Raw genomic sequence first — 20,383 nt, 5'->3', positions numbered from 1 at the left:
ATAACCTTCTTTACCCTATACTTTACGCATATATTTCATTACGTACAGCTGGGTTTAGATGTTCAGAATGCAAACTTTGCAGTATCTGTGTGTTTATATCTAGTTTTTGGGTGATTTTCCCCCTCTTCTTTCCTGAAAGCAGAGATATACATGACAACAAGTATCACTTTGGATCATAAAACACCCTCTTCTCTTGACAGAAAAAGGTGTGCCATGAATACACACTGTACCAGTAATGAAGCACATAAAAGGTGTATGTGCCAATAAAGATATGTATGGATCTGGTCTCAAAATTAGGACCCTGTCTAAAATGTGGAACAAGCGCTTAGTAGTAAACTTGAGTTGTAGCTCTGTAAAGCAGCTGTACCTCAGAAAGTCCAAGGAAATAATAGGTGGTAACTCAGTCTGTGTATTTTTATGAGGTATTTTCAGGCATTCCTGGGAACTGGTTTTATATTTTGACTTCATGTAATGGATTGCTATTCATAGTGGGTGTCATTCAGTTTTCCATAATACCTGCACTTGGATTGAACCCTTGTATAGTGAAAGTTAAAAAATGCCATTAGAGAGGCAGAACAAAGGCACTTTAATATCATGCATCAATCTATGCTAGGTATTTATTTTCTACTGCCAAGCAGAAAGAACAGAAACGTACTGACTAATTTTTACCAGCACAATAATCAGACATCCACCTGTAAACATGAGTGTGGGCCAAAGGAAAGCAAAGAGGAGGCCTCTGGGGGGATAAAGTCTGCTTAGAATGACACTGGGCTGAGTTCCTCCTGGGTCATAGTAGCACGGGAAAGTCTGGTACTTCTTGAAATTGCTTGCAATTGTTTCTATTCGTGCTTTAACTTCTTTAGAGTTCTCTGACTTGCCTGGGACATACGAACACTGAAATAAGAAATCAAGGTGTTTCATTATAATGGATACTTTAATACAAAGCTTGGAGTTAAATCAGCTTGAGTGCAACAAACATGCTGGCAAAAGCATCTCTGGTTTGGCTAGCGTTGTCTTAGTTACCTCATGTCCATAAACCATTTGCCATGCTTTCCTGCTTCTGTCAGTGTGTCTATGCCCCCAGTCTGCAGATTTACAGATTGAAGTCATGTTGTCAGAAACTAGTAATACATATGAGCTCAAAATAGAACTATAGCCTTTGAGACCATCACTTTATTATTACAGTGCCAAGCTTGGATTGCAGCAGAGGAGTGAGGCACCACCACAGCAGACATGTGTTAGTTGTGCAGACATTCAGACTGGCTTGTCAGCATGCAGGGAAACCAAGCTGCTTCACTGCGCACCTCTGGGTGTAGCTAATAGAAACATATGAGAACATCAGGGCTGTTGCGGGCTTCTTACTTGTCCTTGTAACACAGAACTATTTTGACCTGTCATGGTAATGCTGTTACTTAGTCTTCAGTGGAAATACTATTAGACTTTAAAGCACTCATTCTTGTCACTGTTGTTCATAACAGGTTCTTTTCTGCCATATTATTTTAGATAGATAATGATGCTAAGGTGTCTGGAGCTGGAAACTTGACGAGACAGAGGATGGCTCCTGACCTGAAGGCTTGTACTTGCAGTAATGCAAACAGCAGGCAGGAAATCAGCAAATCGCCTCCTCTGGTAGTGAACATCACTATTGTTTCAATCCACAGTGGATAATTTCTGCTTGGCTGCTTCATTATATGTAGCTTTTCCTGAGACAGGCATTAGCTAGCAAAGTTCTCATCAGCTTAAGTGGTTTATGCTATCAGATTGGGACTTGTGAAACTTTTTACAATTTCTTTAAGAATATGAGCGTCTGTAATCTGAGCATGCTTGGTTTGGATTCGCAAAGTGCTGCAGTCTTGGACATCCAAGATCCAAATTTCACTTTGTGCCCCCTAAGGGAGTGTTGAGCTGGAATAAAGCCTTAAAATACTCATGGCTTTGGAACTGAACTGAACCTGACCTTCCCTGGGACAGTGTACCTGTAGGAGCACTTCTAGCTGTGGGGAGCAAGCCTAAAAATACTGAGCTCTTCACTGATTCCTGAGAAGAAACACTGACAGGAACAGAGGGGTAACATCCTACTCCCTCTTTCCCTAATCATACCTCTAAACCCAATGGTCTACACTCTTCCTCTGGGGATGAGATCCCTAAAACTGGTGATCAGGGGGCCTCTACTGCAGTACCCAACACCTGCATCATATAGGTGCTTCCTACAGCACCACTGCCTACTCCATGATGCCATGTTTCTGCTGTCATACTTGCTCAGAAACAGCTGCAGACCAAACCAAAGACATCTTTCAAAACTATTGATTAGTTTCTGCTTTGTCTAAAATATGCATCATGTTCCCAACAGCACTCTCATTTCATCTTTATTCCCTGCTTCATATTGCACACCTAAAATCGAAGTAAAACTTGGATTTTTTTATCTGATTCTTACCCTTGGTCTTCAACTTGGAGACTTGCGTATTTCTGCATATTCATAAATGTTAAATACTTCTGTTTAGTTGATGTAATTAAAATTTTTTTTAATTATAATAAATTATATATAATTATATATATAATTATATATAAATATATATTTATATATATTATATAAATTTATTATATTATTTTATTTTAAAATTAATTAAATTAATTTTTTATATTATTTTATTTATTATATTATTTTTTATATTATATAAATTTATATATATATATAAATTATATATAATTATATATAAATTTTTTAATTATAAATTAGCAAGTATTAACTTAATATTTTATGAAGTGTTTAAAACAAAACCCCAAACTGTGTAATTTCTGGCATGTTTTAAATATGCCTTGGTTTGCGCACAGACATTGTAAAAGATAAAAAACTCCTACTCTTATTTTACTGCTTGGTTTAGAAACAATCACCCTTTCTCAGAGATGTTAGACAGCAGCAGAGTGATTATTCCATATGTGTTGCAAGTACCTTAGGATTTCTTTCCAGTGTATCTTCAGTCTGATACAGCATAACCTCCTGTCCTGAGGCTGTCAGATTAACCCACACCTGTAGACAGGGATAAGGAAAGATATCCTCATCCTCTGAGCCCTCGCCGTCTGGGCAGAGAACTTTGTCCTTAATGTTGGCTTTGAGTACTTTGCACATTGTTTCTGTTGTCCAAACACTACAAAGAAAAAACAAAAGGTAATGCTTTTAACTGTGTTAGCAGCATTTGTTCTGAGCCCTGTGCTGAAGGTGGCCCTGTGTGTGCTGCATGTCAGCAGCGGCCAGGGTGGCTGGGGTTCAGTCCTGGTGTGGTGAGCTCTGCCCACCCCAGATGGGTGGCAGCCCTGCTCTGGGTGCAGCCATGGGGAAGCAGAGTGGAGAAACAAGGCAGGAAAGCTCCTGTGGTCATTTGTTAGACATTTAGTGGCTTGAGGCTAGGTTCTAACCCTCTCTGTAATCAGCTTCAAGTGTTATTCAGGAAATAAAAACTCCTATGGATCTGAATATGTGGTAGTAAATATCTGGAAGTGCATACGCTTGATGTCTTGGGATTATTTTGACTAATTTCACTCAATAATTCTCAGAACTCAGATCAGTTCTCTTGTTCTTTCCCTTCTTTATTACATAGACTTTTTCTGCATGAATAAGTAGCAGGATTTTGTCTGACAAAAGCTCATTTTTTGCTGTTACTTATCCCTTTTTCTCAAGCATTACTCTTTTATTACTGATAACATAGCAAGCTTTTGCTTCTAGTGGTACACTTTGGTGGCAAAAAAGTAAAGAAATACTCTCACTCCAGTTCTTAGGAAACCCATCTTTTGACATGCAAATGTCTTCTGTAATGTAACCAGGAGGCTGGAAAACAAAATGTGAATTACTGTGTTTTAAAGATAATGTTTTTCAAACATTTTTGGGCTTAAAAGTGTTCTTAGCAAGAAGAATGAGGAGATGTACTTGCTTTATCGAAAGCTTCAAATGTGCAGACTGGGGCTGCACTCTTCATCTTATTTTGGTTTCTGCAAATTGATTCTGTGTATGGAAGCAGAACTTGCAAAATGAAATAAAATCATGGGTAAGAGTGATTTCTTGCACAGCTATTGTGTTCTGCAACACTTGCTGCAGTTGGCTTTGCTTCTGAAGGTGCCAGTTTCTCATGATGCTTGAATTGGAAGCAAGATACAGATCCTCAACTGAACAATTTTACCATGACTTCTGCTGCTGAAGTTTTTTTAGTTTTATTGAACTGTTCTCATTCTATCCCTCTTTCTTGTGCTTAGCTGCCAATGCCTTCTGACTTCTTGGTTCACTTTTTCCTTTCTCTTTTCTTCTGCCTTAAATTCTTACGAGCAATTCAAGAACATGTTGTCCAATGTACTAGCATTCATTTTAGCACTGCTTTAATAACTCTATTTGCTGCTGAGAGGAAAATAAATAGCTTTGTATTCATAAGAAATGGCTGATATTACCTTTTAGTGTAAAACGGCACAATGGTGATCCCAATGAAGAAGCACATCATCATGGAGCACGTGACCATTCCCAGCCCCAGGCACAGAGCTCTTGTCTCCCCTCGCTTCTGGGCAGTTACCAACTTTTTTCCCAACATGATTTAAAGTTGTGGAATCTGAACAACCTCATATAAAATAAAAGGACAAAAAAGAGAGTGAAAATATGGTTAGGATTGGCTACAGTTGTGTGACCAGCTTCTGGAATGTAATGTACCTCATAGAGGAACAGTCCTGTTTTAGCAAAAAATTAGAATTTATAAGAAAGTTGCTGTGTTTATTACCAGTAATAAAAAAGCAACTTTTTTACTTTCTGATATTTATCATGCAGTACTTTAAAAAGTATACATGGAGGGATGCTAGGAGATGGGATAAGAAAGCCTCATTACGTTGAGGAGAGTTCTGTTAAAAGCATGATGGTCTTCAGCCTTGCTCCAGTCTATTTTGTGTTAATGCTTCTCTGAAGCAAGAGATAGTGTGTTGTGTAAGGCTGCATGAAAAGAAAATCTTCCCGCTGTAGAACCCTTTTTACGTGATGCCTTTTCTTCTGGATTAGTCTGAAATGTGGTTGTCTTATTTCAAAAGGGCTTAAATAATGATAAAATTTAGCAATTGAGTTGCCTGTTTCTGACTTGTGCATGTTTATTGTTTGTCCTTGTCCATTCAGGGATGCTCAAAACTTGATGTCTGATCAAATAGCTGAGAAAAGCTGCATTTTCTAGACAGAAATAGTATGATGCCACCAAGCACCATGGAACAGGATTAGAAAACATAGCGGTTCAAACTGCTGTCAATTCACCGCGAGCACTGAGTCAGGACAGCTGCCGGCACTAGTGGGAGAGTGCAAAGTGTGAAGGGTCTGAACACCAACTTTGGGGTGCCTGGCATTTCCCCCCACCTCCTTTGCCAAATGGTATTTAAATTATCTTGATATTGCTTTGACAAAGAGAATCTGAAAATAATTACTGTGAATCCATGTGCCATAAAGACATTATGGTCGATGGATAGTATTAATGTATAAATGAGCCATAAGAGTCATTGGGAGTTCAACCCAGCACCAGTGTCTGTTGCACTTGACAACTGTAGCTGAAGATTTGTGTGTTTGGTTTTGTTTTTTCATAAAAACATGGTGCACGCCATAATTGCAGCAAATGATAAAAGTGGCAAGATTTGTGTGGGGTTTTTTGGAGAAAGGGAAAAAGAAAAGACATTGCATACATGCTGAAACAGGTTCCAGTCCTGTCTCACATGCAGGACCACAATGGACATGAGATATGGTAGCTGGTGTATTTTCTTTATTCCAGCTTCAGGTGTGTGCAGCTATTTAGTGTGGATCTTTAGTGTATCCTTACTGGCTGGCCTTCAGGATGACGTGGTCCGTGGCCTAAATCTGCCTGTGTGCAGCTAAGCAACAAATCAAATACCAAAACTTAAGTTTAGACGCAGTGTTAAGACAAGCAAAAGCCAAGTTTAGCAAATAGGCTCTTCAGGTTAACCAAGAGTAGATGGTCTCCAGCTGCTCGAGGCTGTCAGGGTTGTGGTGATACTGGGGTTGGGGAAAGACTAGATAAAGACATGATCAGCTCTTAAAAGAGATATGTGAATATAATCTCAACATTTCTTTCTTTCTTATTAGTTCTGGTTTTCTCTGGGAAAAGTGTCTGCCTTTGATGGTTTGATCTAAGAAAAATGGTATTTGAACACTGAAAAGCTACTGGTTTTAGATTATTATAGCATCTGAATATTAGTGTTATTAACAATAAAAATATAGCTGTCTATGGACAGTAAACCAGGTTTAGTCATGTAGCATAACTTGAGTCTAATTACAGAATTTTTAAAGTATATGTTTTGAAGTTGCTACTACATGATATCACAATGAAAGGCTGTTCTGAGTTGTCCCTAGGAATTAAGGGAGTTGCTGTTGTTTAAATACTGAATTTTGTCCAGTTCCATATTTAATTCCACTTTAAATAAAACTTCACTATCCACTGTAAATTTTGCATACAACCTTTTGAGGGGAATTGTTTTTCTGATGATCTTGTATAATTCACTGGCATTGCTAGAAGCCTCTTACCATGGAGGTTGCCTTATGATGAACCTTACCTGCTTACTGACATTTGAGTTTAACACAGAATGTGCATTAATGCCCTTAAATAAGGCTGTATTGTGCTTTTCTTGGTCTGTGGGGCTGTAAATAAAACATGTGGCATTGAGCACTGCCAGCATGCTCATGCTGTGCCTGTGTACTCATGTAAAACTGCACAGAGGCACGTGCACCCTGCAAGGCAACTTGGGTGAATGTCAGCAGTGGCTGTCCCTTGGAAACCTCTGTGGTTTCTTTTGGTTCTGTGGGGGAAAAGGGAACAGCAAAAATCAACCAACCCAACAACCAGAGAATTCCAAAATATTTTAAATAGTGGTACAGTGTGCACCACAGCACCGTAAGACCAGTTGGTATTAAACTGACTCCTTTCCTTATCGTGCAGTTTGGTTGGGGGAAAATGGAATAAAGGAACATCATTGGTCCTGGAATATGGGCGTTGAGATGTGGTACCAGAGTGGCACTTCCTTATAACACAGAAGCTAATGATAGACCACTGTATGCCTGTGCTGTTGACAAGAATTTCTTACAGTAACAAGGATAGCAGCCTTCCAATATCTGAAGGGGGCCTACAAGGAGGATGGAGAGGGATTCCTTATCAGGGATTGTAGTCCTAGGAGAGAAGGGGTGATGGGTTCAAACTTACACAGGGGAAGTTCAGGTTAGATATAAGGAAGTTCTTTTACCGTGAGAGGGGTGAGGTGCTGGAACAGGTTGCACAAAGAAGTGGTAAATGCTCCATCCCTGGGAGTGTTCAAGGCCGGGTTGGACAGAGCCTTGGGTGCCATGGTCTAGTGTGAGGCATCCTTGCCCATGGCAGGGGGTTGGAACTGGATGATCTTAAGGTCCTTTCCAACCCAAAAGATTCTATGATTCTATTAATCTTTAGTCCTACAGGAAAACAGAAAATTGGAGATTGGTGTTGCCACTGTGACTTGTTCAAAACTGCTAGTAGCCTAGTGCTGTGTCTGGAGTTTTAGATGTTCCATAATGCTGTCATAATGTCATAGCTGTCCTAGTGACATTGAGGAATAGTGGAGTAATTGGAACCCTTGTTACATGGAAAACAGGAATTGTAGGACTATTAATCAGAAGATTAGTAAGAAATGTATTTGCCCCATCAGTCTGTTTGAATGTCAGCCACATATGCAGCAGAAATACCAGTAAGCTCATCCCTTCTAATCATCTTAAACTGTCAGACTGTGTCTTTCAGACACACAAGGAATTTCTATGTGGAAATTGGAAATTTTCAAAAGTGGCCTCTCCAGCATGATGTGTGTCTCCAGCAGTGTGTTCCCCATCCTGACCCCAGCCGGGCTGCCTGACCCCTGTTTCTCTGTGCAGGGTGATTCTGTGTGCCTCTGCTCCCCCAGTTCAGATGCCTGCTCTGCTCCAAAGAGAATAAGGACATATAAGTTATGCAGAGAATGTCAGCAAGAAAGATTTGTCTAAAATATCTCACTGAGAGCTTCCGTAAACATTAAATATAACCGGGTAAGTCTTCAGGCAGTGTAAATCAGAGGTGCTCATGTCACTGTGGTGTTGCTGCACCAGATTAGCTGTAAATATGGTCCCTAAAACAGAAAGACATAGTTCCTGCTCAATTTTTTTGTGCTTTAAAATTTAGAAGACCAGAAAAATCTGTGATATTATTTCCTGAATGTACAGGTTAATTTAAGAGCAGATCCAGGTCAGTGAAGGAAAGCCCATGTGTGCTTTTTTTCCTTTCATGTATAAACATTGTAGTGTTCTTGCACTGAAAATCCTGCATTTTCTGGCCCTCAAGACAAAGCAATACTGTATATGGAAAAACATGCAGTTGAAATTCCCTCATTGTTTGAAAGGTTAATTTGTTTTCAGATTAAAAATTCTTCAGTTCTGTTTCTTAGCTCAGTCAATGTATATTAGGAGGGACGTTGAAAGAGCAAATTTAGTGATTCCTCTGACAAAATCATCAAACCTTCGAAAAATGAAGCACTGCAGAGGACTCGATTGGCCCAGGAAGTCTCTGAGCATTTTTGAATGGAAGATGAAGTGTATAATGAGTTTTTAGTCTGTCCTTTAAGAGCAAATGTAAATGTGTCTTTTGTGGGGTGCCTCCATAATTACTAGGAAAATATAAGCTCCAAATCTTTTCATAATGTTCCCTCTCCCTAATCTCTTTCTTCTGTCTAGTTAAATTATACAGTACATTAGCTGTGCAATTTCAGTGTATAATCACTGCGTTGACAGCTGCTGGTGATAATCTGAGGAATGCCATCTGCTCAGGTTGGGAATAGACATTTTTGATTAGGAGACATGTTTGATACTTTGTGGGAAGTCTGTGCCTTCTCCTGCCCCACCTCTGAAGGACCTTCCAGTGCTGTGATCTCTGTGAGTTGGGATGGGACCTTTCTGTCCAGCTGCTGCAGGCTGCTCTGAACTTGGGTATGGCAGGAACAATAGCACTGATTAATACACCTTTCTCCCTTGCAGAATAGAGGGTGCTCAACCCTTCTCCCAAATTTAAGTTGGGAATTAATATGACCAGTGAGCTATTAATTTTGGGGGGCTGGTTTATCCTACACCATATGATGAATTTCCAGTGAACACTTAGTATAGCTTTCAGATGAGCATCAAAAGGTAATACTATATCACACCAAGAAGAGCAATGCAAGTCATCTGCACCTCTGAAACAATGAGGAGTTTTGAAACAGGCTTGAGCCTTTTGGCCTCTACTGCCTCCGCGTATGGAATAGCTGATTGATTTTATGCTGTCAAGTGCCAACTTAATAGTCTTCTTGGTTTATTCTCAAAATACCTTGTGTGGACAATATACACACCCAGCAAAGGAGTATAGTATTGATTATCAGCTTAATGGACAAGTACCTTGTGTGGGAACCAGAAGGCAATCAAAAGGTTTAGATCTATAAATGAGATCTCTGTACTGGTTATGCTACCGTGGCACCCTCTTCCCCTTTCCCTGGCTGCCGTTTCCTACCTCAGCATTTAGATGCAGTTCTTGCTGGTAACAGGTCTGTCTTTGCTAGGGGTGCTGGGGCCAGGGACCACTGGTTTTGTTCATTGCATATTGATAAGAATCCATTACTTAAAATCCATCCCATGCAACTGGGACCACAAATACCGTGTGTGTTGCAGAAAAGGTGATCCTGAACCTCAGGGGAAATGTGCAGAGAAAAGATTCTGCCATGCACTCATGCAGCTCTCCTGCAAATCTGAAGCAGCACTTGATTGTGTAACATGATACAGCTACATTTCTTTTATGAAATATGCTGTATCATTTTGCTTTATTAGTGAACTCTTTACCTGACATGACACTACAGTGAATTAAGGCAGTTAGCTTTTTTGTTTCAAAACCTGTGCAGGTGTTTAGAATCATTCTGTTAGCTTTTAAACCTGAAGCTTCATTTCGTTGCTCAGTTGAGCAGTTCTGGAACCTTCCTGGAATTTTGGATTCCGTGCAGTACAGGGCTGCACGGAATGAATCAATTTGAGTGGATATCAGGGGAGCCTGAAAGTTCAAGCACCTGGTTCCAATCCAGTTTAGAAGTAGACAAGCACAGCCTCCAGAGGAATGCTGAATACCTAAAGCCATGAAACTCCTAAAAGTAAAGGTGTATTTACCATTAAAATTAATAAAAATAAAAAAATCTCATATGGGCTGCAGACTCCTAATTTGTGAAAATATTAGCATTATCTTTGTTAATAACTATGGAGAAATACCGGAGTGCATCCGATCACAAAAGAGCGAACTCTCTGACAAAAGGTCACTTTGCTGTAGCATGTGGACTCTCTGGGCTGTCCTCAATAGCACTGCAGACTGAGAAAGATTATTGCTTCCAGAAGTACTGTATTTTTCAAACCCCAAAGCTATGGCGTGCTCCCAGGAAAAAAACAGTTGCTTAGAAATGTACTTACTGGTTTTGGTGAAATGGTTCTTTCTTAGATGAAAAACCTTCTGCTACATGACAGAGTTGGGATAGTGGATCTTGAAGCTGAAGGGGATGTCAGGGTTATTTTCCTTCCCTGCTCTGATCTGCGCTTGCTTTGCTGTGGCTGAACCAACTTAGTTTCCCTATTCCAAAGCTTTCTGTAACCATAAATGGTAAGGTATGAAAGAGTACTGTCCTTTTAGAGATTAATTGCTGAAAACCAGGAAGCCACAATACTGAGACCAACTGTAGCTGAAGAGCCTGAGCTTTCTCATACCCTAGGGCCCCTTTACCATATACCCTGGTGGATTTTCTTAAGCCATGGTCCTACTACTCCTTTTGTACAGCTTTTTAGTTTAGAAATCTGATAGGTATTTTGAGTAAGATTTAAGGAATTGACTGTAGCAGTGACTAGTGATGTTGAAAGCTTAGGCATTAAGAATCAACTGCCGAGTGTGAATGCTTTGTTGCCACTAGTTTTAGTGAGTTTGAACGAGACGTACAGCCGAAGTTTTAGCATTTATCAGAGTCCTATAGACAAAAGCGAAGCATCCATCAAACCATATGTTTTGGTGTCCAGCATGTTCCTCTGGCCTGCTTCTGGCGTACAGAAACAGATGATCTAGCACAGAGCTTCAGAAAAGAGCTACAATTGTACTTCTGAGAGACAGGAAAGCTCTCTTCTTTGGAAACCAAAGGAAATGAGGAAATCCAGTAAAACCTTGAGAGTGTTCTGAGCACCATAAACAAGTTTAGGTATCTAATAACTCGCTATTTCAGGTTAAGCTGGTCTTTGGGGCTTGCTGCTGATGAAAGATGTTGACATGTTCAGAGAGTTCATGCTGCCTGAGAATAACAGATGATTCTCCCCTAAAAGGACCTTTTCTCTTATTGATGCAGAAGAGAGCACACAAAGCCTGGATTTAGGTAACTGTCTGTTAGACACTTAAAGCTAAGTAAGATGAAGCCTGCTACTATGATCTAAATTGGAAAGATTTATGACCATAGTAATTTTTAATATTTGAGAAGTGATGTAGTTAAAGAATGACATTTGAAGGTTGGAAAAAGACTTTTACGAACTAATCCCAGATAAAATGTAATCTGGTTGAGTGCAATTTTCTATCATTTTTTGATACAAGTAAGATTCCCTAGATCAATCCCTAGGGATTGATACTGGGCCCAACACCATTTAATTATCTTCATAAATGATCTGCAAGATGGGATCAAGTGTACCCTGACCACATTTGCTGGCAATACCAAACTGAGTGGGGGAGTGAGTACTTCGGGATGGAGAGCTACCCTACAGGATGACCTGGACAGGCTGGTAGAGTGGGCTGACAAAAACTGTATGCAGTTCAACAAGGACAAGTGTAAGATCTTGGCACCTGGGAAAACACAATCCAGAGCAGCTCTCTGGAAAGGGACCTGGTGACCTTGGGGGAACACAGGCTCAAGGTGAGTGAACAGTGTGTAACTGCAGCCAACAGGATGCTGGGTTACATCAACAAGAGCAGCACCAGCTGATATCAAGATGTCATTGTCCCACTCAGCGCTTGCCAGGCCACACCTGGAATCCAGGGCTCAGCTTTGGTCCCACTGTGCAAAAAAAGGTGTTGAACAGGGTGGAGAAGGGCCACAAAGGTGATCCAAGGTCTGGGCAGCCATGTGAGGAAAGTGTGAGACAGCTGGGCTTGTTCAGCCTGGAGAAGAGAAGGCTTTGGGGAGACCTTATCCCTATGTTCCAGTATTTAATGGGTGACTATGAAGAAGACAGTGACTCTTTTTACAAGAAGCCATGTGGGAAAGACAAGGGGTGATGGGCACATATTACTTGTGGGGAAATTCCAACTGAAAACAAGAGGAAAATTTTTCACACTGAGGACAACTGGAATAACCTCCCAAGGGAAGTGGTGGATTTCCAAACATTGGACACTTCTAAGATTCAGCAGGACAGGATGCTGAGCCATCTTATGTAGCTGTGCTATTGCCAGGAGAGGCTGGAACATGTGACTCTATGATTCCGTGACTAAACAAGTCTGGATAGGTCAAAGACGCAGGATCTGGCTCTTGGAAAACTAACCCAGTAACATAACTTGGGTATGCTAAAGGTGTGCTGCTGATAACCACTTCTAACCTTGGGATATGTCAGTGTGCTGCTGACCTGTACCTAGTGATGTGATGTGAGAGCTGTGTCAATGGCAAGCCAAATGGTTGCTATATTATGAACTGTAATTTGGTTTTAAAGTCTACAATAGCCTCTGTCTTATTAAATATATGGATTTCTTTTTTTTTTTTTTTTTTTGCAACCTGAGGGGAGGGGGGAAGATGTGAAAATCTGGTGACTGAAATCAGCACGTGCCCTGCTGCTGCTCTTCCTTTCAGACATTGCACTCCTCCTCTAGCCTTCCACCTGGCTACCACAGTGGCAGGATTCAAGGCAAATTTCCCTGGATTTAGAAGCGTGGGACCAGCTGTAGCCTCTGTGTGAGAATCTGCTGCTGGGACGCTAATTCACTGCCTATTTTGAAGCTACAATATTTGTGCTGCACAGTTTCTCAAGGCCTTACTCTGACCCAGAGCAGCACTGTGGCATCACTGCTGGAAAGGCCATGCTCCTGAGAGCACTCTGAGTATAGGTGGCAGAACGAAGGAGGCCAGTTAGGGTCACTTGAACTAAAGGCGGTAGCCCCTGTTGGTCTACAATCCTTTACCAAATACTAGTTTCAGCTGTGAAAAAAAAATTTGCAGGCACCTTCCCAAGCTTTGCTGGAGGTGCTGGTTTAATATTTGATCCCTGACTATAAATGAGGAAGGAAAAAGGGAAGATGAACCATGTCAGAGGAAGCTTTTCTGAACTTCAAATACTCTGTTTCAAATCTGAACAAGTTTCTTATCGATGTCTTGCTTCCCACTTATTTTATTCCTACAAATTAAACCCTTTGGCGAAGGCCAAAATAGATTAAATTTGAGGGATAATTTCCCATGATGCTTTAAAAAATGAGCAGTGCTTTAACTGAACAAGCTGCTGTGTCTGTGAGCTAGCAAAGTAGCTCCACTTACAATTAGTGTGAACTGCAAGAAGCTATGGAATAAATGAAAGTGAATTAAGGTGAATGTACCTGAGGAGTTATTTTCTCCGTAAGTGCTATTGGAACAAAGTGGGGGAATGCACTTGGTTTTGAATGGGAAATTGTATAACCATTAGCATTACAGTGTTTTGTAAATAGAAATATGAAGTGACTGCAAACATTACTGCAGTGGCAGGGGAAAAGTGTTTCTGGTGTTTATTTGCTGTACTCGTCAGTAACAAGTACCCAAACTGTTGTCCTTTAAGGTGCCCCATCTGTAGTGCAGAATGCCTTGTTTCAGCCCCTTTTTGTAGGGGCCCTCACTGCAGGTGGTTTGTAGTCCTCCCAGGGGATCACACTGGCTTTGCTGTGAATCTGAAGCTTTGAGGAAGCTCAGGAGAGTCTGGTTTGATCTCCTGTGCTATTGACCCGTTCGTTGCTGTGATCATGTGAATCACAGAATCCCAGACTGGTTTGGGTTGGAAGGGACCTTAAAGCTCATCCAGTTCCAACCCCTGCCACAGGCAGGGACACCTTCCACTAGAGCAGGTTGCTTCAAGCTCCGTCCAACCTGGCCTTTGAACACTGCCAGGGATGGGGCAGCCACAGCTTCTCTGGGCACCCTGTGCCAGCGCCTCAGCACTGTCAAAGTAAAGAATTTCTGCTATATATCCAACCTAAATCTCCCCTGTTTCAGTTTGAACCCATCGCCCCTTCTCCTATTGGCTGCTCCGTGATGAAGAGTCCCTCTCCAGCAATCTTGTAGGCCTCCTTCACATACTGGAAGGCTGCTCTGGGGTCTCCACGCAGCCTTCACATACCAGCACTTAGGATCTCCTGCTCCTTCTAACTGGCATCACTTTTTAATATGTGACTGTTCCTTGTTCAAGAGCCACAGCTTGTCTTTATGATACCTACTAAAAATGACTGTATACTACACTATGAGTATGTTTCAATTAGGAAAGAGGACACTAATAACTTTGCAGTACTCTCTGAAGATCCAAAGAACTGTTCATATTTCATAGCTCACTGATCCTTTAAAAGCACCAGAAAGACCTGGAAATAAAATGGTAATACTTAGGGCCTCCTAGTGGGCCTGTTTTGTACCTGTAGTATAGCACAATGCTGTGGTGGTAAGATTTTTTTTATCTCTGAAGTTACTGAGAACTTTCTCACTACTGTGTCTTGAAACTGAAGTTAGAGAGGATGCTTAACTGTTCACTGCATCCTGCTTTTGTCTGAAAGTGAGTCTCAGGCATGGAATTCATGTCAAGTTACACTTGATGCCAATGGGAACTTTATGCAAAGTTTGTGTAGTACCTCTTCTGCTAAGAACAGACTCGTGTTCAGATTAACTACAACATAGAGCAAATATAAGGCCTTTCCTGAACTTGTGAACTTAGTACAGCAACTCTCTGATACAATAAAGTATGAAATATGGTACAGGTACCACATGCACATGCTGGGAGACATGCTGGGATCTGCAAGAAAGGCTTTCAACTTCTCATCTATAGAATGGGAATAATATTTATTTTCTGCTCTTCTAAGACCAAATCCTTGTAATGAAATGTAATTGCATAATAGAAGACACTTGGTACATTAGCTGAGTATAACTTAGTATGTAGCCTGACTTATGAAAGAAGATTGTTTGGGTTTCTTTCCCTCCCCTGTATTGGATAGTTTGCCAAGCTGATGAAACCCAAGCAGAAAATAGGACAAATGTAAAAAAGCTTTCACAAAAGAAGGTACTTAGATGTGACAGTCTGTGATTTTAAGTAATTCTAACTATGGGAACGTTATTTCTGAGCAGATGAGTCGAGTTGCATAGTACTGCATTGCAGAAGAGATCAGAGAGTTATTTTCACCTTCTTTTTACTTTTTGAAATGAAACAGAGCAAACCCCTGGTAGCAGTATGGCTACATGCAGTCTAACAGGTGCTAGGTATGTCAGACCTACTGCATGGGCAGTTTGCAGGTGAGCACCTTAAGTTAAGCAAGTCCAGCATGTTCTGCTTGATCTGATTTACTGCCAAAGTTGTGGACATCAGACAGTTTGGTTATAGTGAGTCATATAGAAATGACAAAAACTTTAGTCTTTAATGGCTTGAGGGAGAACTTCTGTGTTTTGGGGAGTCTGGATGTTGATAACTTGAGTACAAAGTGTGTATCATAGGTATTATTTCACTGCTGCTTATCAAATAGTATTTTGAAGTCAGGGCTATTGGTACGGTTCATGTGAACTGCCTGTTGGAATCCCACAGCTGGAGAAGCCTATTGTCCATGCCCACACATGAACACCCTTTGCTGCTGTCACACCTTTACTGCTTTCCTATATTGGGAACGGGAAATTGGCAGGGGACATGCTAACCCTTAGCTTCCTGTACTCCCAAAATATGAGTGTATCAGCCTTGCTGCAGTGAGTTATGAAGTCTCCAGAAAAGAGATACAAAACATAGTGGTGGAAAGGGCAATGTTTCTTCTTTTTCCAGAATTAAATTGCTTAAAGAGAGGGCAAAACAAACCCCACAACCAACAAACAAAACCCTACAAAAAACAAATGGCAATATATGATGAAATTACCTTTATTTCTGTTCTATATAGAAAAGTTCACAATTTGTTTTTTCTTTTTTTTTTATTTTTTCCCCCTAAAGTCCAATTGACATAAGGAATTAAACAAAATCTTCTTTTTCTTAACTTTATCCTTTTGTTGCAGAAAGTTGTTGTAAATGAGACTGTCATTGTGGTCTATAAATAATGGCATTGATCTTGTGTTCCCTAAAGCAGTTAAGTTTCCTTTTGCAGTGCAGTCCCAATATCTAGGCATTTTATGTGCTTAACTACACACTTTTTATGAAAGTAACATGATTAATTTGAGCTCTTCCTTTTCCTGGGGAGTGTGAATCCATTTCAAAGTAACATTGCCCTAAGAAATTAATGGCAGAGACGTTTCAGGCTTCTGGAGCAGTTTCTACTGTGATCAAAAACTCAAATGAGACATTGGTAGCAGAGATCATTAATTTAGCCAGTGTGATGCAGCAGCCTGGAGATGGACTTCTCCATCACTTGTGGTGGGTCTCAGCTGCAGTCTCTGACATACATGACACATCAGGGGATCATAGTCTGTGTTTTGCAGATTCACAGGTTGAAGTTCATTTACTCTGTGCTGATGTATAGAAACAAAAGCCTCATCTACTCTGTGTATGAAGAATGGGAGGGGAATGCTGGTGGGAGATGTGTGGAGAGAATTGCTGGGAAATGGTCTTTCTCACACATCAGAAGCCCTAACTTCCTATCTTGGCAGAACAGAGGCAGGAATAGAGCAAGTTTTCAGACTTTTCCACCTTGTCCAACTCATCATGATTTTGGGTTGGCTGTAATCTTGGTCTTCACACTTCTAGTACCGTTTTTTGCTTGCTTACTTCATTGATAACCGAATATTGAAATATCAAGATGAGGCACAGATACTAGGCAGGAGAGGCAATACTTGAGGGCAGGCAAAGATGAGAGGTTATGCCGTGCTTGGTCATGTCAGTGTCACTTCTGCCCCCAGGTTTACTGCAGGGGCTGCCTCTCTTGGCTGGGACTGTGAGGTCCTGGTTGCCAGAAACTGTGGAGAAGCAAACGGTTCTTGTGCCACATGTGTGTGTTTGCAGCTCAGGGAAAGGGAAACCAGAGCTGCTGGAAACACCTAACACCCACATACTATACCACAGAGAGCAAAACTGAGTTCTGTGTGCAAATCTAAGTTTCTCAAACAGAAAATGAAAGCTGAACGAAGAAATTATTTGGGCCACTAGGACATATAGCCGATATATATATTTCCAATAGGGTACATTTGCACATGAACAATTTCTGCTTTGAGTTCTTTTCCCCAGCAGGAAAGTTTGAGAGTATACTTGCATGGACTTGATCTAGATTGCATAGGTTCAGTTACACCACACTGGCTTCCCTTTCACTAGTAAAAATGTGCTTCAGTGTGTAAATTCTTCCTCCTCTCAATGATTATATGTAGAGAAAATCAGCTTTTCTTACTTTATCTATGTAATTCTCCCTTGGACCAGCCTGTTTTCACTGTTGGTGTTTAGTTTGTTTCTGTGTTATTGCTGGTAACTTTACAGTGTTGTGAGGAGTGGACTGATGAACCAAGATAGAAACCTATGACTGCTGGGAGGAATTTGATGTTTGTGCATGCCATCTGCAGGAACTGGCACTTGTAGAGCAGAAGCTCTGCAGTAGCAGGAGACTTTGCTAAAAGGGAGAGGAATGAATGCTTTGTTTAAGAGGTATGATACGGTTTTCTGCTTGTTTTCAAAGTGCAGATGGAAAGAAAGAATTACTGACCTCTCAGAGCCTAAAAGTTTGAGCACGCCCTTTCTTTTAAGAAAGGATGTTCTGTTCTGTGGAGGGCTTGACATATTTAACCAGCCTCCAGAAGGACGCCTGACCAGGATGTGGAGTGGATTACTTTTGGATTTTTTGGTTTACCTTGTTCTTAACCAGGAATGCAGATGTGACTATAATAATTCCCATCAATCCAGGTTGAGTATTTTTTTCTGATCTCAAATGCAGAGAGTGCTGGTGCTCATATGGTTTGTAGCCTCATTTTACAGACTCCATTTCTTGTAATGCAGGAGGTTAGGAGAGGGCAGACCTCTGCAGCTAAGCCGAGTCCCCTGGAGAGTGCAATGTTTCTGTTACGCTTAAAAATGACTACTTGGAGAATTGGATCCCAATATTGTGTACTTTGTTTTCGCTTGCAGAGGAATGGATTTGAGCACTAAAAAGTTACTTCTCTTACCCTTCTCCTTTTGTATTTCATGGTCTGTAATTAGAGAGCAGTAAGCAAGAATATACAAAACCTAGTTTCAGATCATAGTTTTCCATTAAATTTTTAATGGTCTCAACACAGTTTCCAACCAAACCAAATTAACAAACCCCAGCCCTTCACTGGTGAGCTTGGTTAACAGTGCTACACACTTTAATAGGAACTTCTGAGACATTTTCCGGAGTTGGAAACCTCTTGATGAAATGCTATGGCTCACTACTTCAGACCATAAACATCAGCAGTGTTTAATCTTTGTTATCTCTCTTTGTGCTTGTTCAGCAGTTCTACACTCCCCCTGGATTTCTTTGTTCTTGGCAAAATTATTTCATCACCCTCAGATCTTTCAGTCTGCTGATTTTCTCATTCCATTTCTAGGCAAACAAGCTTTTTTCAGACTAAAGGAAAGAAAAGGTGAAAAATGTTCCCTGAGCTTTGAATATGTGTGAGCGTTATGGAAAAACCGCAGTGTTTGTGGGGATGGTGTGTGAAATCGGGGTGTTCTGCTTTGAACTGAGCCTCAAGTCCATGGTCTTGACTTTGAGATTAATTGGGGAGGGGTGAGGCTGGATGGTGATGTCTCTAATGCTAGTTGGATGTTTTAAAACACTAACATATAAGCGTGGGTGAAGAATGCTGGATAAAAAAGCACAATATTGTTCCCTCTAGACTCTATGAGATGGGGTTTTTTATGACTTGGCTTCAGTGGCGAAAGGATTTATACTGACAGCCTGTGCAGACATTAAGTGAGGCTATCTAAAACTTGGTATAAGCAACTGAAGCAACGTTTTGACAAATAGAAGAATTTCTAACTGTAGTATTTCTTGCAGGTATGCTGAGCAGAAGAAAAATATAGGAAACAAAGCCACAGAGCAGCATTCTAGTGGATTGGTGACTTTAGTGTCTTCTCCAACTATGTGTGGGTATGAGCATCTATCTGTCTGGCAGAGAAGCTAAAGGAATTGTGACTGGTGACACAGGAGGAGATAGACTCAGTGTCTGAGGTATACCAGGTGCATAAGAATGCATGGCTAGAATTTAGCCCACAGCACACAGGTACCCATCCTGGGCATTCCTGATAAATAGTCCTATTACACAGAACTGTGATTAATCAGTTCCATCTTGACAGAATAACTGAAGCCTGCTGTCTGCTTTTTGTAGGTGATAGCAGTTCTCAGACTGAAAGTAGTCAGCAAGTATTGCTGTGTAAACTGAGGCTGATCAGACTCCTTGTTAAAACAAGAGCCTTTCCCCCACCCTGCTTTTGCTGCTGGTGCTCTCCAAAATGCTTTCAGGTGGCTGCCACTGGCATGGGAGGTGCAGGGAGCTTGGTAAGCTTGCATCCTGTATATGATTAGGGTTTTTTTTTTTGCATATACTATCTCTGTGTACAAGGTACCATTTACATCAAGTGTTTTACATGTTGCATTTGAATTAGCAAGATGGGATTCCTGCAGAGGTATTTATGCCAAGATAATAGCTGCACATGGGAACATCTCTGCAGTTTCTTCGTTGAAATATTTTGGAAATAACTAATGACATGTTAGCCAAAGCCTCTTCAAAATCTGCAGAAATCAGCAGGTGTCTATCTGTGGGAATAAGCAAGGGAATTGAGCAGGATTTTTGCAGGATTTGCGAACTTCTTGTAGGATTTTAGAGCCAAGTTAAAGATATCAGAATTATCTGTAAGTGGTTACAATGGAAATTAAGATAAAAGGACAGTTGCAGTTTGTACTCCTAGTGCGTGCTTGTCACCCAGAACCTGCAGCATGTGCCTGCCTGTTGTTTACCTGGCAAGACCTCTGCAATGTCCAAATAAGTAAATGGCACGAATTTCCCATGTGAGACCTTGCTGGTTTCTTCCACAAAAGAAGGCCAAAAGCAAATACAGCAACTTCTAATAATCTGAACTCCCACCGTGCTCAGTGGATCAGTGCTGGGGAGCCCAGATAGCACAGGGACTAGAACCATGTGTGCCAAGAATTTATGA

At 40.9% G+C, this 20,383-nt stretch overlaps 2 protein-coding genes across 2 annotated transcripts in view; one reads left to right on the top strand and one right to left on the bottom strand.

Moving 5' to 3' along the window:
• Positions 1-20,383, top strand: part of KCNIP1 (potassium voltage-gated channel interacting protein 1) — a gene marked incomplete at its 5' end in the record, with an annotated part of 411,577 nt that overhangs the window by 26,223 nt on the left and 364,971 nt on the right. The window lies entirely within an intron of this gene.
• On the bottom strand, positions 625-10,593 carry KCNMB1 (potassium calcium-activated channel subfamily M regulatory beta subunit 1; the record flags this gene model as incomplete). Its single annotated transcript, XM_080627532.1, has 4 exons — positions 10,490-10,593; positions 4,435-4,598; positions 2,951-3,146; positions 625-894 (listed from the first exon to the last, which is right to left on the bottom strand). The coding sequence occupies exons 2-4, from the start codon at positions 4,569-4,571 to the stop codon at positions 625-627; spliced, it is 603 nt and encodes a 200-aa protein (XP_080483658.1). The 5' UTR covers positions 4,572-4,598; positions 10,490-10,593.

The sequence above is a fragment of the Psittacula echo genome (assembly GCF_963264785.1).
Source record: "Psittacula echo genome assembly, chromosome: 11".
Lineage (NCBI taxonomy): Eukaryota > Metazoa > Chordata > Aves > Psittaciformes > Psittacidae > Psittacula > Psittacula echo.
The sequence above is the reverse complement of the archived record's forward strand: the minus strand, read 5'-3'. Positions and strand labels throughout refer to the sequence as shown.